Source organism: Boleophthalmus pectinirostris, unplaced genomic scaffold, assembly GCF_026225935.1.
Source record: "Boleophthalmus pectinirostris isolate CB_2022bp ecotype Guang Dong unplaced genomic scaffold, ASM2622593v1 HiC_scaffold_12, whole genome shotgun sequence".
Taxonomy (NCBI): domain Eukaryota; kingdom Metazoa; phylum Chordata; class Actinopteri; order Gobiiformes; family Gobiidae; genus Boleophthalmus; species Boleophthalmus pectinirostris.
The window spans coordinates 7,201,775-7,215,532 of record NW_026571018.1 but is presented as its reverse complement, the minus strand read 5'-3'; the positions used below and the strand labels follow the sequence as shown (position 1 = coordinate 7,215,532).

Genomic DNA, 13,758 nt, shown 5'->3' with positions numbered 1-13,758 from the left:
ATAAACAAAATTCAATTCCTTTAACTATAGCTATTCAATCATAAATAAAGCTACAGAAAATAATATGGTGGTTATCAGCTGTAAAATGGTTCATAACGTAATATTAATGTGTCTTGAAATCGTTACATAAAAATACAGGTTTGTTGAAAAGTTTCACAGCATAAAAGGTGTTGGTTGTTCAGATACATTCATTAGCAAATATAAAAAGCTCCTATTTAAAAATAACCTACTTATTTTATAAATAGTGAAAGTTAACTGATTCTCGTGATGTCCTCAAATCAAGCGGAAGTTGTCAAAAGGCCCAGCTGTGGCGCGCACTTTCACAATAAAACGAGGCAATAATAAAGTAAAAGTGAAGTACAAATTTTATTTACAAAATAATTTGATTAACCTTAATTTATAATCAAATTTCTCAATCGATAACAATGACAATAAATAATAAATCATAAACAAACATTTTCAAAATATTAATAAATTACGTACATTCACTGAACATTTTCCAAACATAGTAAAAACGAACACTATTTTTCATGAAATACGAGTCAACTAAATAAAAAAAGTAAAAATTAAAATAAAGTTTTCATTAAAAATGTTCCATCACAGGCTGGAACGCATTTGTCTCTTTACAGATTATTTCTCACTGACAATTAATATGTAGCAATGAAAAAATAAAAAGCTATTCTCCTGCCGTCGATTCTATTTGGAGTTGTGCCGTAGCATTTATTAGATCTTGGGGAAGACCTGCTCTGGCTTCCTGCATCTTTTTCCTGGCTCTCTGAAAGGCCTCTGTGAAAAAAACAAAAACAAAAACATAAATAAGCATAATTATATATGTAAATATATAAAAGAAAAAATAGGTTTAAGAAAATTCTCCTTCTTCAAATGTGTATTACCTAGAATGTTGCACACAGCGCCCTGTTGACTAAACCCTCCCAGCTGCTCCGTAACTTTCTGTCTTCTCTTCTTCAGCACACTGGCATCAATGAATGCACTGCAGCAAAAGAACATGTGAAATTTTAATAAGAATATTTTGTTAAAATGCTGACTTAGCACTGGAAAAGCACTTACTGAGATTGCTGAATGCAGTATAGATTGAAAGTGACACTTCCAGAGGACTCTGTGCTGAAGCCCAATCGGCTCAGTCTCTCTCCCTGCAAACACACATTAAATAAATTCAGCACTGATCAAAAGAGTACTGACAATTGTACTGAAGTAAAAGTACAGTTACACGGCATGGCAGTTACATGTAAGTAAGTATTATGCACTTTTAGCAGCATACTAGATCAGTCTTTTATACAAAACTTGATTAATTTTACTGTTTAAACCAAGAGTCTCCAAACTCTTTTTCACCAAAGGAAAACATGTTTAAGGACAAAGGAAAAGACTAAAATTTCACATTCATCAGGGGAGCGCAGGAGAATCAGCCTATTTTCCAGCTCCCAGTTGAGATCACAAACCTTAAAAGTGCTCGGTGTCCTGACGTAGCTGGGGTCTTCTAGTTCTGGAGAGCCGCCAATGAAGAATCGCCTGAGAGCCGAGGCTGTGCCCGTCTGAAGAGGCCTCCATGTATGGCATATGACTCTGTGTTTACCTGAACAAACAACAAGCTTCTCAACACACAATCTTGTAACGTGACAGGAATTTAAAGTGATAGTGTGTCACTTTCTGGAAGTAAAAGTGTACAGCATGATAGACCTTTTCCACAACAGGCAGAAGTGCCGCGATGTAGGGTAAACATAACTCCTGGTTAATGCTTTTCTATGGCAAAATATCTGTGGAAATGTCTCACGTATTTTCCACCAGCTTCATAAATCTACCCCATCACCAAATCTTCATCCAACAAGGTCCACAAACAATAAACATGAAGAATTTATCCACAACTATCAAGGTAAGAAAGACGAAAACGTAAAGGCGAACAACGACTAACATTAGTGAACTACTGAGCAAAACTAACGTTACAGTAACGAATAAAACATAAGTAATAAGTAATTCATTAATAGGTAACTTGTTAACTCAGACTGATTCTAAAATTAAAATTAAAATAAAAATTTTATGATGTAGATATTGTTCCCAGATTACATTTCTAGCATTTAAACTGCACAAATCTATTTGTCTATGCTAATATCAACATCATGAATTCAATATTTTATTTTAATTTTAAAATCAGTCTGAGTTCACAAGTTACTTACTCATCCATTACCGTAATGTTAGTTCACTAATGCTAGTAACCATTATCCACAACTATCAAGGTAAGAAAGATGAAAGCTTAAATTCTTCATGGAAGAATATTTAACCTTTGTCGACCGTGCTGGTGGAAGATTTGGTGATGGAGCAAATTTATGAAGCTGGTAGAAAATACGCGAGACATTTCCACAGACATTTTGACATAGAAAAGCATTAACCGTTTACGCTACATCTTCCGGCAGTTGTGAAAAAGGTGTATTATGTGAAACTTAAAACAATGGAGATGGATATGTTTTATGCCATACTGTAGAATAGAATGGCCACAGGTACAGCATTTTGGAAACAAGTAGACCCTCCTTGAGGCTAAATAAGAGTCAGGTTTATGGAGACGCAAGCCTGCTCACAGTAAGGACATACGTTTTTATATGTTTTTCAAAGCAATAAAAATGTCAATAATGAAAAAGTGACATACTGTGGCTTTAACTTGATAATCCATAACATACCAGGTACAGCTGGAAAGAGCAGATATCCATACCCCTCTGTTCGATGGCGATCCCAAAAATCCCATGACAGAACTTTAAAGTACAAGACGGGCCACTGTGGTATACCTCAGGAAGACAATTCAAATGTTAGAATCAAATTTAAAGGTGTATTGTGTAACTTTTCTGGTGGAGGGTTTGTCAAATGCTTTTCTCTGTGGAGCTGTTATCGCTTTGTCTGGAATGTAAACCTTTTTATCTTCATGGAGACCAAGCCAGATAAAATTACAGGTTGGATTTTTTAGATATTTTTGAGCAGTAAAACCACCTGTAGTTTAATAAGTGTAAAGTAGAGCTGTTTAATGTCACACTGTGGAACATTCCAGGCAGAGCAATGACATATCCATAGAAATAAGACAGCCATGGACCTTCAAGAGATTGATGGATAGACAGATGCTTTACTGATCCCAAAGGAAATTAAAAGTTCTTCTATACTTACCTTCATCCTCCTTTTCACTCATATAGAAGGCCTCAAAGTTAAAGGGGAAGCTGAAATAAGCTACAGCATCCTGTAAAAAATATTAATATGTAAAGAATATAAGAGGTAGAGTTGTCAAAAGTATAGAAAATCAGATACTAATCGACATGACAACAAGTATTGAAACTAGATTCTCATTTGAGGAGGTATCGACATTTTAAAAAGTAATGTTGATATGATATGAAGTGTTTTTTATAATCATCACGGTTTGGGAAACGGTATTGAATATCGAGTCGATTCCTTAATATCAAAATAGAACTTGAAATTTGAGTTATTTCTGTTATTTTTAACCAAAATTTTACTGTCTACTTACTTTCCCCACAGTTTTGGTGCGACATGTTTGTGTTACCAAATAAAGTGGATGTGAAGGTAAACTGGACCAATCTGAAAACAGTTTAATTCAGAAATATTAAAAATAAAACATTACTTAATACTAAACAATACTACATAAACATACTTAATACTAAACAGTTGTAAATATAACATCATAACATCATAGCTTTTTTTTAATTATTATTTAGGAAGAGAATTCAACAAGACAAGATAAGAAAGGAAATGTTCGTACTCTTTGGTAGTTCCATGAAGAAGTGGATGTATAAATTATCATATTCAAATCCCTTGGCTGACACTGTGTGGACATAAGAAATGTTATACAGTAGCACAAAAGACTTTGCTGAAATTAAATGTGGTATGATTTTATTTTAATTTTATTTCTTACCAATCTCTCCATTCATCACATATCGCAAAGTCCCTGGAGGAGGCTGGAAAAAAAATGAAAAATGTGAATTTTCTGGTGGAAGACCCGTCAAATACTTTGTTATTGTTTTGTCTGGAATGTTTCACAGTATGGCATTAAACCTTTCTGTATTCAGGGACACCAAACCAGACCAAGTCAGGTCTGGTCAAGGTAATAAATGTAAGGTAGAATTGTTTAATGTCATACTGCGGGACATTCCAGGCTAAATAATAACATGATTGTTAGTGTTTAAATTTGGGAATAAAAAGATAACACAGTAGCTTTGAAAGAGGATTTTACCATTTCAAACTCTGATCCAACAAGACTGTTCAGGTACTCTTTGTGCCGAACGTAGAGCTGAAAAAATGAGACAGGACATTTAAAAAGAGAAGTTAAACTGCACATTTAAATAATATCATGTGGTTTTGGGGTCAGCTCTATGTTCCCACAAACCTATGTTCCCTCATTTCTAAGATTTTTCTATATCATATTGTAAGATTTTTCTCAAAATTAAACTCTAAGTCAAGTCATTTTTATTTTTATACCGCATTTAAAAGGATGATTCCGAGTCCTTTGCATCGTGACCTCTATATTACATCTGTAGTCAACTGCTACTGGATAACAGGCCCCAGCCAAATTGGGAGAAATGGGGATCAAATCTAATGCAAACTGATGATAAAGGAAATGTGGGAACATAGAGCTTAATTTTGAAAAAATAAAATAAAATAAAAAATAGAAATCAGGGAACATAGGGCTGTGGGAACATAGGCACGCTCCCATGGTTCCAGTTCATATTTCAGTGAGCTACAATGTATTGCAGTTTAAAAAAAATAAACAAATACATTTTTATTAATCTAAAAAACTGCTAACCCTGTAGTTTAGACCTTCACAAACATGTTCTGAAGTGCACTGGAATCTTGAATCAGTCTCAGATGTTGCTGCTGCTGGACATGTTTAAACTTGCATTGTGTAACGTTACTACAAAACAAAAGTTACAGTTATAGTTAACAAAAGTTAAAGCTACTACAAAACAACCTGGAATTTAATAAACATAAGATAGATCTGTTTAATGTCATAGCGTGGAACATTTCAGGCGGAGTAGTGACATCTCCACCAGAAAAGTTACACAGAGCAGCTTTAAAATGTGCATTCTCCAATAAAAAGTAAGATTTTGTTCAGAGCAGTAACATTTGAGAGAAAACTGTGACACTGACTGCTGTTTGTACACATCTGAAGTGTTAGCAGATTTGAAACATAATTACTGGATATTTTGTTGTTTGCTGAAGACATTTTGGATCAAGTCAAATGAAGCTCATGAGGTTAGCAGTTATAGGACATCAGGTTCATGTAGAGCGGGTTTATACGAACATTTTAAGCCCAACAAGGAGAGGCTCACAACAGCAGTTATACAGAAAGGGGCAACAAATTTTCAACGTAAAGTCAATTGGAGCCAGAGTTGATGCAGCCGAAATATAATTTGAAGGTGAAACTAAGATGGCATTGTAGTTTTTAGTGGACTGTTCTCAATGGCGCGTGGGCCCAAAAATAATATTCTCTTCTGCATTTATTTCCTCTGTATGGGCGTTTGGACCAATCAGAGTGAGAGCTGCTAGAGCGGAGCGAGTGAGGGCTCAGAGTGGGGCTCGGTTAAGTCTTACAAAGCAAAATTTTAGGCGCTTTGAGGATTTAAAAATTTGAAAATGTTTATGTTGTGAAAATAGAAAAGAATCCCTGTAAAATTTTTATCTTCGTGAAAGCTCTCGATGCCCTGTCAGCCGAACACAGGCAGTTTAAATCTCAAAAAAATGCATCGCGGTCTAGAGGAGAATTCTTTCTTGGCCCAAACTCCTGGGAGCTGCAGTACCCAGAGCGGCCACTAGTTGGTCTCAAACAGGGACAGAGGGGGAATGTCTTATCCAGCTTTTATTATAGATCCATGAGTCGGAAGTGCCCCAATGCTCACTTTCTACTTGGAACACGAACACAGTCACATCTTGACACACTCACATCTTTGTACATGTGGAGCTCTTTGTCCTGGTCCTCCTTCACCATGGCCTCAGAGACATTGTCCACTCGAAGACACCACACCTCCTTCTTGTCCCCATCAGTTACAATCCTGCGACACAGCACAAAGCACGTCAGCCCATCCACATGTGAATGCAACGAGGACATACTAACACAAATTCTACAGACATTACGTAAAGAAATCTGATACTGGCATCTGAAAGGGGTGCCAATACTGAAAAATATGTGCAATCTGATATCGGTTTCCAAATATTTGTTTAGCTGAGATCCTGTACTGGAGATATAAACAGATATAGTTAAGTATTTACATAAAGCTTTTCTTTAGGTACTTGTGAGAAAAACAAAGCTACATAACACATTTGGATCGGGTTTGTCTGCCGTGCTGTGAAACATTCCAGGCAAAACAACATTTTCATCTAGAAAGGAAGGTTTCAGACCATCCACCGAAAATCTTGAAGAATGATTTGAGAGTCACACACTACCTGTACGGCTCTTTTCCTTTGTTGAAGTCTGGTTTCACTATGACTGTTCCACTACCGTCTGTCTTTATGGTCAGCAGCAAACACTCATTCTGTTTTTCACCCAGCCTGAAACAAATACTGAAAATTAACATCAAACCCCAGAACCATCCAACCTTTAGGACAGAGCGGTACCTTCCTGGAGGCCCCAGGTCTGCCATGATGTGCATGGTCTGCATGGCAGAGTTGAGCACGTGACTGTTCCTGATGAACTCCTCTGACGGCTCCCAGTTTATGATTTTGGATTTGGGAACACCCATATCTCTGCAAGAACGAAATCAGATTCACCAGAGACTTTTAATACAGTGTCAGAATGAAAGAGGTGTGATAGGAAATATATTATTATATTACTAATTTTAGGAACCAACAAAAAGTCTAATGTAGTAAAAAAAAAAGTATTAAGTGTTGTAATATTGTGCTATGGGTAAGTATCCATCCATCCATTTTCTTCCTCTTATCCGGGGCCAGGTTGCAGCGGCAGCAAGAATGGCAAGTATGGTATGGACAAGTATTAGTAACTAAAAAACTTACATTACATTCTTTTGCTTTTAATAGACTCAGAGACAGCTTCTTCCCCAAAGCTGTCACCATACTGAATCATTATTACACTGAGAACTATTAATTTGTTTTATTTTTGTTTATTTCTTGCACTTTGACAAAGCAGCTCTAAATTTCATTATACTGTATAATGACAATAAAGTCTTTCTATTCTATTCTATTTTAAATGTCATAAACTAATTTGTATTTTCAGATACGAAGTCGACCTGTTCTGTCAAATCAAAAATCAAATACAACTTTTATTAGTAACAACTTGGTTACTAATAAAAGTAAAGTAAAGCACCTGCATCATGAATCAGAGCTAGTGCAGCCTCTGTAGCTCAGTGAGGGAATTTTGGAGGTTCTGAGATCTCACGTGAGGACTGTCCATATACTGAGAAGCTATCTGCAGGTTTAAGCACTAGTAACTCAAATTCAGTTGTGATTGTAGTACCATTTTATGATCGCACTAACATTGTGTATTTCTCTTGTTTCCTGTGCCTCACGTTAGCCATTCTCTCGGCCAGGAAGGTGGGGCCAGACTTACTCGTCGTCAGAGCATCTTCTGTGCATTGCTACAAAATAAAAGAAAAAAACATTTAGTCAATGTTGAATACAAATACATGTTGACTAACAGAGTACTCCACACCAGCTGGCTGAAGGGGAGCAGGTTGGTGTATCGATCGTGGTCGGTGTAGGTGAAGATTCGGATGTTGCGTCGCCCTTTGCCCCGGATCAGAGCTTTGATCTCAGAGTGATACTGCCGCTCCAAATGGCTCTGGCAGGCGCTCTCGTTTTGGAAGAGCTCGTATTCGTACTACACCAGCACACAGAAAGACAAGGAAAAGAGATTATCAGTGAATATAATTATGCAAAAATAAGAACAGAGAGTAGTAAACTACGGATGGGTCAGATCCTGTATAGGCTCCGATATCTGCGATCGGCGATAAGTTATAATAAGTTCACAAAGTAACTTAACATAAATGTGTGGGCCTTGGGGATGGGCCACACTTTTTGGTATGAATGCAATACCAAGTACTTTTGGGGTTATTTTTTTCTATACAGATACAAATACATGTCTAAAATGGACAACTAGCCTTAAGATGTTCATTTGTTTTGATATTTGCAGTACTGATACTTGCATTTGTACTAAATCAGTATTGATACTTCCATCTCTAGTCTTGATTTTAACATCTGCAAATACTGGTTATTGATATTTTGAAATGACATCACGCTGGGAGTGCCCTACATATATAATTAAAATACTGTCCCACTTCAGCTGTACGCTTTTAACTGTTTTAATAGTATTTCATTTGTTTATGTTGTTGTAAAGCGACCTTGAATGCCCAGAAAGGCGCCTAATAAATAAAATGTATTATTATTATTATTTATAATTATTAGGGATGTAACAATAACCGAAATATTGTGAGGTCGGATCATCAAAAGTCTCACAATAATATCGTGGGCTGTCACAATATATCAAATTACAAGTTTCTTTGCTTAAATGCCTTGTTTTACAGTAGCAGCAGCTTATAAACAGAGGCAACTACATATCCCATGATGCATTTCGGTGCAGACAACATGAAAAATATGTTTTTTTACTTGAATTCTTGGGATTATGATGGAAATAATTCACACTAAAATCTTGTCAAGGTATTATAAAAGCAAAAAAGTTTCCTATCTACAATTATAGTAGCCTCTCCAAAATATCGCAATAAATATCGTACCGTGAGATGCATATCGTGATAATACCGTACTGAGAGATTTGGATATAGTTAAATCCCTAATCATTATTATTACATGTATGGAATGTTCAGCAGTTGCCATGGAGACACATTAGCAAACACTGCCAGAAAAGTTTTAAGAGAAAAAATACCAAATTTTTCAGAGGCCTGTGATAAATACGAGCGTGCATGGTCCTGCTTAGGTGTTTGGTTTTCAACAAAAAAGTGAGCGTGACTAAATAAAAAACTGTTGCCTGATGACTATAATTGTGACTACAATGTGACTATAATTCTATGTGTGAGGGACTCATTTAACAACACAAAATCAGCTCACCTAAACCAACTGTTTCTGGCCAGATTGTGTTAAAACAAAGCGTAGATTAAAGTCTAGCAAGCCTCAGACAGAGCAGTGCTTACAGTCAGAATCACACCCTTAGGAAATGTTGCAATCAGCTGCAAAGTATCAGTCGGCCACAGGAGACAAACAGATATCGGACTTTGGTATCAGCTTAAAAAGATCCATATCGGACCATCCCTGTATTAAACCATTTGCATTTACCTGACTGAAGAGTTTTTCTTGCCAGCCAACCACCAGCTCTTCTTCACTGTCACCTAAAGAATGACATTTAAAAAAAAAATCAATCCTTCTCAAAACCACAGGACAGATGCTTGTGTGTGTTCTCTATCTGCAGGTTTAGGCACTGGCAACCCGGGTTTTGTAGTTCCTTTTTACAGTAAGACCAGTTTAGTCCTCATCTACTCCAAGTTTAGTTTCATGTTAGTCCCAATTTTTATGTGATGAATGCGTACAGTCCCTTTAAGCGTCTATGTGAGGGTGAAATTATCCTGTTACCTTTTTGTCCTGGAGTGGCAAAGGTCTCCAGCTCCACGTCCCCACTCTTCTTCTTCTTCTTCTTCTTCTTGGAGTCTTGCTGCTGTAACAGGACCTGCTGCTGGAGGTGCTGGGACAGAAAGGCCGTGGACGTGAGCCGCTCGATGCGCACCCTGGAAAGACAAAAACAAACAAGTTAGAAACCAAGCATGTTGTGTTGTTAAAGGTCCCTTGATCAACCCTGTATTATTAGTCTGTCTACATCTCCAAAGATCAATCTGCTCTGTTCCACCTGGTGATGTAGTAGAGATTGGCAATTCCAGAGCTGAAATGATCAAATCATTCTAGTGAAGGTGTCTGGAGTTTAAAAACACAGTGGAGCACTTCCTGTATTACCATGTGACATCAGAAAGTGGAGTGTTTTCCCTTCAGGAGCAGAACTCAGCCTAAATGTGCAGGATTTGTGTGTTAAACATGCGTATGAATGAAACAAAACACAACTCGTATGGTTGTGATGTGTAAACAACATTATAACATAGATCAGAAAAGAGTGTAATATGGGCCCTTTAAACTATAAAATACTGTAGGCAGATCAACATTTCAGGAACAATGTTATGGTTAAAAGCTTATAAAAATCCATTTTACATAAGTCGTATCTACAACTACAATCTGTGCAGACATAAATGGTCCTCAAATTAGATTTTGCCCATAGACTGTACATGATTTTTCCTGTTTATTACAAATGACTTGGCCTATGTTTAGGGTGATTTTCTTTGTGTTTTTTCATTTTAAACAGCTTTTCTGTATTTTACCTAAACAAATAACAGTTTATGCCTCTCTTTACTGTTGACAGGGATCAGATTGGTCAAAAATAGGGACACCTGTGACCTTTCTTGTATAAAACTGGGACAAATCAGTGGTGTTGGATAAATCTGCTGGGACAAGGGACACACAGGGCTCAAAACTGGGACTGCCCCGGGTAAACAGGGACGTCTGGTCACACTATTATTCTACCCACTACATTAAAATAGCAAAGATCTGCCCACTATTGCAAAGAAACTGCACACAGAATAAATACTGAGCCCCAAAATATATTATCCCAGCTTTCATACTGAACAATACATCGATAGACAGTGTTGGGAAGGTTACTTTTAAAATGTATTCCCCTACAGATTACAGATTACACACCTCAAAATTTGTACGTAATTCATTAAATTATTTAAGGTGAGTAATGTAATCTGAATACTTTGGATAACTTGATTTGCTGTAGAGAAGTAAAGATGAGGAAGGGTTAGCACAGCCTGATTTAGTCCTGTTAAATCCTGTTTTAGACCTGTTATAGTCCTGGTTTAGACCTGGTTTAGTCCTGGTTTAGTCCTGGTTTTAGTCCTGGTTTTAGTCCTGGTTTAGTCCTAGTTTAGTAACGATTTAGTCCTGGTTTAGACCTGGTTTAGTCCTAGTTTAGACCTGGTTTAGACCTGGTTTAGTCCTGGTTTAGTCCTGGGTTAGTCCTGGTTTAGACCTGGTTTAGACCTGGTTTAGACCTGGTTTTAGACCTGGTTTTAGACCTGGTTTTAGTCCTGATTTTAGTCCTGGTTTAGTCCTGGTTTAGACCTGGTTTAGACCTGGTTTAGACCTGGAAAATACCGCTGTGTAATCCATTTATTTCAACAAAGTAACTGTAATCCAGTTACCACTCACTGAAACAGTAACTGTAACGGAATACAGTTACTCATAATTTGTACATAACTCCGGTACATGTAATCCGTTACTCCCCAACACTGTCCAATAGAGTAATTACAGTGACAGGCTTACACACTAACCACTGTAAAATCATGTAAAATGTAGAGTAAATGGTCAGATTAGGCTATAGAAGTGTTGTTTACAGCTTTCTTACCTGATCTGCAAGTTTTTAATCACATCTCGGGTCCGGTAAATAGCTTCTCCCGTGTCTGTGTTCCACGAGTCCGCCATGCCGTGAACTTTAAACACCAAAAAGAACAATTCCCCCGCTGTGTGTAAAGTTTAAAAGGTATAAAATCGTAATTTATATCATAGAAAAGGGCGCTCGGCGTTAGCACGTTAGCAGCTGTTGAGGGTTGCGATGGTAACGAGATGGAAGCCGTTTTCTTCTGCAGTTAGAGCTGGCGCGCGCACTGCCACTTACTGTACAGGAGAGGTACAGCATAGCAAAATTCATTAAAACGTCAACAAACTTTATTGATCCACATGCAAGACAACAAAAAGGAACTGTTCTAGAATTCTTGTTTATTACTAGCCAAACAATTTATTCATAAATGCAAATTCTCAAATATAAAACCCTTGTTCAAGGTATATCATCATGAATTTTTGCAATTTAAGAGATCCTTATGTCACATTAAATCAAAACAAGCCGTTATAATAAATGATTTTATGCAGTCAGATGCATAAGACCTCTTGCATTGTATTTTATTGTATTAAAATTGCATTGTGTGTATTTGTTTTATAGTTTTATTTTATTTATTTTATTATTATTGTTAAAAAAAATGTAATGCACATGCTCAGTTATACATTTGTATTGTTGACATAAGATATTTTGTATTGCTAGCATTGATTAATAAAAAAAAACAAAAAAAAAAAAAACTTTATTGATCCACAAGGGAAATTATTTGGACACAGCAGCTCACACATCACAGCATATTATAACAACAAAGAGTAAAAAGTATAAATGGTAATAATAAATTCTAAATAAGTAGCAAAAATAAATAAATTTAAAAAAATGAAAAAGTAATAAAATATGAAAAAGGTCATTGGAAGACAGTGCAAAAATGATATGATGATTGGCAGAACATAGGCTAATATTGTACAGTTGTAGGGAGTATTATCTGTTACATAAGAGTGAGATTTTGTACAGTTGTAGGGAGTATTATCTGTTACATAAAGGAGAGTTGTTGTCCAGTTGTAGGGAGTATTATCTGTGACATAAGGGTGAGCTGTTGTGTAGTTGGAGGGAGTATTATCTATTACATAAGAGTGAGCTGTTGTGTAGTTGTAGGGAGCATTATCTATTACATCAAGGAGAGTTGCTGTCCAGTTGTAGGGAGCATTATGTGTTACATGAGGGCAAGTTGTTGTATAGTTGTAGGGAGTATTATCTGGACAATTTATGCTCCTCTTTACTGTTGGTAGGGATCAGATTAGTCAACAATTGTGATAGTCCTCTTTTAGTCCTGGTTTAGTTTTAGTTTAGCCCCGGTTTAGATCAAATCTGTCAAAAATAGTCACCAATACAGATAGATGTAGAACACCCCCAGCGCGATGTCAACGCAAAGTATCTATAAAACTGAAAACAAACACTGAAACGAAATTTTGTAAATGCTTTATTCTGTCTGTGCAGCTTTGTGTCAGTAACAAAATCAAACATTGCAGAAACGCTTTGGTCAGTTATAATATTTGGAATGTTATACAAAAGATGGCACGTTTTCATGCTTCAACACAATCATTTTTCATTTTTTAGTTTTTTTTTTTTTTTTGGCATGAAATCCTGCATTTAACACACACTGAAAGAAAGTCATGCTAAGTAACATTTGCTCTTCCTTTATCAAGAAAATATTGCAGGTCCTACATTACGCAAAATGGACTCCTTCAAAAACGTACCGAGTTGTGTTTTGTTTTGTTCACCCATGTTTGTTACACTTTGTGATGTCATTCAGTGGTCGTTAACTGCTAAATACTGAAATATAATACAATAACCCTACACTATTGCCCTGTCTAAAGTATTTTTTGTTATTGTTTGAGTTTTCCACAGAAAGTCTACGGTATCTTCAGGTGCGCCGAGAAGCAAAGACATTTCAACGAGGCTAAAAGAATCACTTCAAACTTTGTCTGAAATTAAGGCTGTGGAATTAATTAAATTTTGATTTCTATTTCGATTTGTGTCTCAATTAATCTCCTAACTCATATAATCAAGTGGAAACCATTTATAAAGCTTAACAAAGTTCATTTTGGGATATTTTTAATATACATTTTTAAATATAGAGATTGTAGAACTACTGGATATATAGTTTATTTTGGACATATTTATGTTTTTCTATGCCTTATTTCATGTTCAGAGTAACTTTTATTCATTTTATGTTATGTAATGTACATATTTGTAGCCTACATTTATTTTCAATTTGAAAGTTTTGCGTAAATTATCAGTAACAA

General features: G+C 36.2%; 1 protein-coding gene across 1 annotated transcript; it reads right to left on the bottom strand.

Moving 5' to 3' along the window:
- Positions 1-342: 342 nt before the first annotated feature.
- mks1 (MKS transition zone complex subunit 1) lies at positions 343-11,837 on the bottom strand. Its single transcript, XM_055148304.1, has 18 exons — positions 11,471-11,837; positions 9,595-9,746; positions 9,301-9,353; positions 7,667-7,834; positions 7,492-7,592; positions 6,616-6,744; positions 6,445-6,549; positions 5,945-6,053; positions 4,238-4,294; positions 3,920-3,962; positions 3,767-3,829; positions 3,515-3,585; positions 3,163-3,232; positions 2,688-2,792; positions 1,458-1,591; positions 1,069-1,151; positions 894-991; positions 343-786 (listed from the first exon to the last, which is right to left on the bottom strand). Exons 1-18 carry the CDS (start codon positions 11,545-11,547, stop codon positions 677-679), a joined length of 1,728 nt encoding a protein of 575 aa, XP_055004279.1. The 5' UTR covers positions 11,548-11,837; the 3' UTR covers positions 343-676.
- Positions 11,838-13,758: the final 1,921 nt, after the last annotated feature.

Coding starts and splice junctions, on each gene's coding strand:
- mks1 (XM_055148304.1), bottom strand. CDS start 11,547: ATGGCGGACTCGTGGAACACAGACACGGGAGAAGCTATTTACCGGACC. Junction 3,586..3,766: donor CTTCATGGAACTACCAAAGA/GTACGAACATTT, acceptor AACTGTTTTCAG/ATTGGTCCAGTTTACCTTCA. Junction 787..893: donor CGCTGTGTGCAACATTCTAG/GTAATACACATT, acceptor TTTTTTTCACAG/AGGCCTTTCAGAGAGCCAGG.